General features: G+C 48.6%; 2 protein-coding genes across 2 annotated transcripts in view; one reads left to right on the top strand and one right to left on the bottom strand.

The window, feature by feature from the left end:
* The window catches only part of LOC113211880 (paired mesoderm homeobox protein 2B-like), a 38,548-nt gene that overhangs the window by 2,518 nt on the left and 34,012 nt on the right, over positions 1-2,018 (bottom strand). The window lies entirely within an intron of this gene.
* On the top strand, positions 792-1,510 carry LOC113211882 (uncharacterized). The gene is made up of 2 exons (XM_026430401.2): positions 792-866; positions 1,205-1,510. Exons 1-2 carry the CDS (start codon positions 813-815, stop codon positions 1,475-1,477), a joined length of 327 nt encoding a protein of 108 aa, XP_026286186.1. The 5' UTR covers positions 792-812; the 3' UTR covers positions 1,478-1,510.

Genomic DNA, 2,018 nt, shown 5'->3' with positions numbered 1-2,018 from the left:
CCAGGTCACCGCGCGTCATACGCCCGTCCGGCCCCACCATAATATGCCATCGATTAGCGGAAGATCGTAAAACTGAAGTCGGTAATATCGCACTTACCACTGTACTATCCGCTCTCTCTCTCTCTCTCTCTCTCTCTCTCTCTCTCTCTCTCTCTCTCTCTCTCTCTCGTATTTTCTGTCACTCTCTCCCTCTCTCTTTTGTCTCTGGCCGGTTGAGTTCGAGAGAGGAGGCTGGTTTTAGGGGCAAAGGGGGGGGGGCAAACTGAGCCCAGCGATAACCTGCCACAACGACGCACCGTCGCCACAACCGAACACCCGTGTTGCCCTGCTCTGTACAGGGGAGAGAGCGAGGGGGTGGGGCACGTTTCCTTCTGGTGCAGACACTCTCTTGAGGACTGTCTAAAATCAATAAAAGGTGCAATAATAATATCTCTTGATAGGCATCAGTGCCGTCGTCTGCATTGTATATGTGAAACTTGTGCTGCCTGCCGTAGCAGAGCGCTACCAGCGACCATGCTTACTGACCTCTAACTTTCGTATTTTAATTCTTTTCCTTTTTTTCTTCCTTTCCTAAAACATCACTAAACGGCCAAACACTTAACGTTTTCGGAGAATTGTCCACTTGTCGCCCTAGAGTAGAGACGATCTTAAATGCTTCGCTGCACGACGGATTAACGAGTTTCACGACTGTGGCTCGACCTGTTTTTCGCGCACTTTGTCTTACTGTCGTGCATTTTTTTGTGGAGCGCCGTTGGTGCTATATAAGGTCGGCCCAGTTCTCGCATTTCATCGAGATATCTGTCTCGTCCACCATGAGGTTCCTACTTCTCGCTCTGTTCACCACGGCCCTGCTGGCCGCGTTCACCGTAAGTTTTCCTCACATTACCCAGGCTAAAATAACTGTGGTTATCTTGTTCACTAGGAGCTATAATAACATGGTAACTTGACGCTGGATTATGGTTTCCGGTTTCTAAACCATAGTTTTCCCAACCTTTAACCATGGTGTCTCATGGTTACTATGGATTACCATGACCATAATACTATGGTTAATCAACATTAAACCACAAGGGACCATGGACTACCATGTAGTACCATAATTGATATTTCACCATGGCCTTCCCTCTGGTTACTTTTTAGCCTGGGTGGTAGGACCGGGAGGTGGGTAGGGTGGGTGATCTCATGGCACTGTGGGTCTGACGCGCAGGCACCCGTCTTCGGCAACCCGACCCCGGGGGGCTGCCTTGGGTCGACCCAGAAGGCGGGCTGCAGCAGATCGTCATCGTCATCCTCGTCATCATCGGCGGCGGCGTCGTCGTCCTCGGGCGGCAGCATTCACAGCCTTGCCCCTGGCTCCTCCAAGGGAAGCACTCCAGAGAGGCGCAAGTTCGACAAGGTCACCCACAATAGCATAAAGGGCGCCTTCTTCAACGGCAAGAAGCAGCCCAGGAGGAGGCCCTTCTCGGGGAGTCGCGGGTGAGGAGGTTTCTAGTGGAAAGTAAACCAATGTCTTGCGAGGGTTATTAAAAGTCTTGTGCCGCTACATCACGTGTGTGACTTCCAAACACTACAGAACGAGGAGATATTTTGTGGTTGTGACTAATTTCGTGACTGGAGCTCACGTCATGGAAGATACGCACGGGAAAAAATGAATTGGTTGTCGGAACTAAATAAAAGTTAATTTCGGGACAATCGATCAACAAATTGTTGAGGTACGACCATTAATTTGTTGTCGTAACCAAGATTAAGTTGCCAGAAAAGGCTATTCGGTGAACAGCATAAAAGCATAACCAAGAATTGGCTGCTGAATCGACATGCTTTGTTTTAGCAATCAACTCTAGGCTCTGACAACTGTTACCACAGCTAATATTTATCGATCGTCCAGAAATTAACTCATTATTAGTTCTGATGACCAATTCCATTTTTTACGTGGGCAACTTATTAGTGACTTTGCACATTAGCTCTCGCAATGTGCCAGAATCTACAAGTTTCGTAAGTCACTTAAACACTTCTCGCCCCCC

This window comes from Frankliniella occidentalis, unplaced genomic scaffold (genome assembly GCF_000697945.3).
Source record: "Frankliniella occidentalis isolate FOCC.00 unplaced genomic scaffold, Focc_3.1 Scaffold9, whole genome shotgun sequence".
In the NCBI taxonomy this organism is placed as follows: domain Eukaryota; kingdom Metazoa; phylum Arthropoda; class Insecta; order Thysanoptera; family Thripidae; genus Frankliniella; species Frankliniella occidentalis.
The sequence above is the reverse complement of the archived record's forward strand: the minus strand, read 5'-3'. Positions and strand labels throughout refer to the sequence as shown.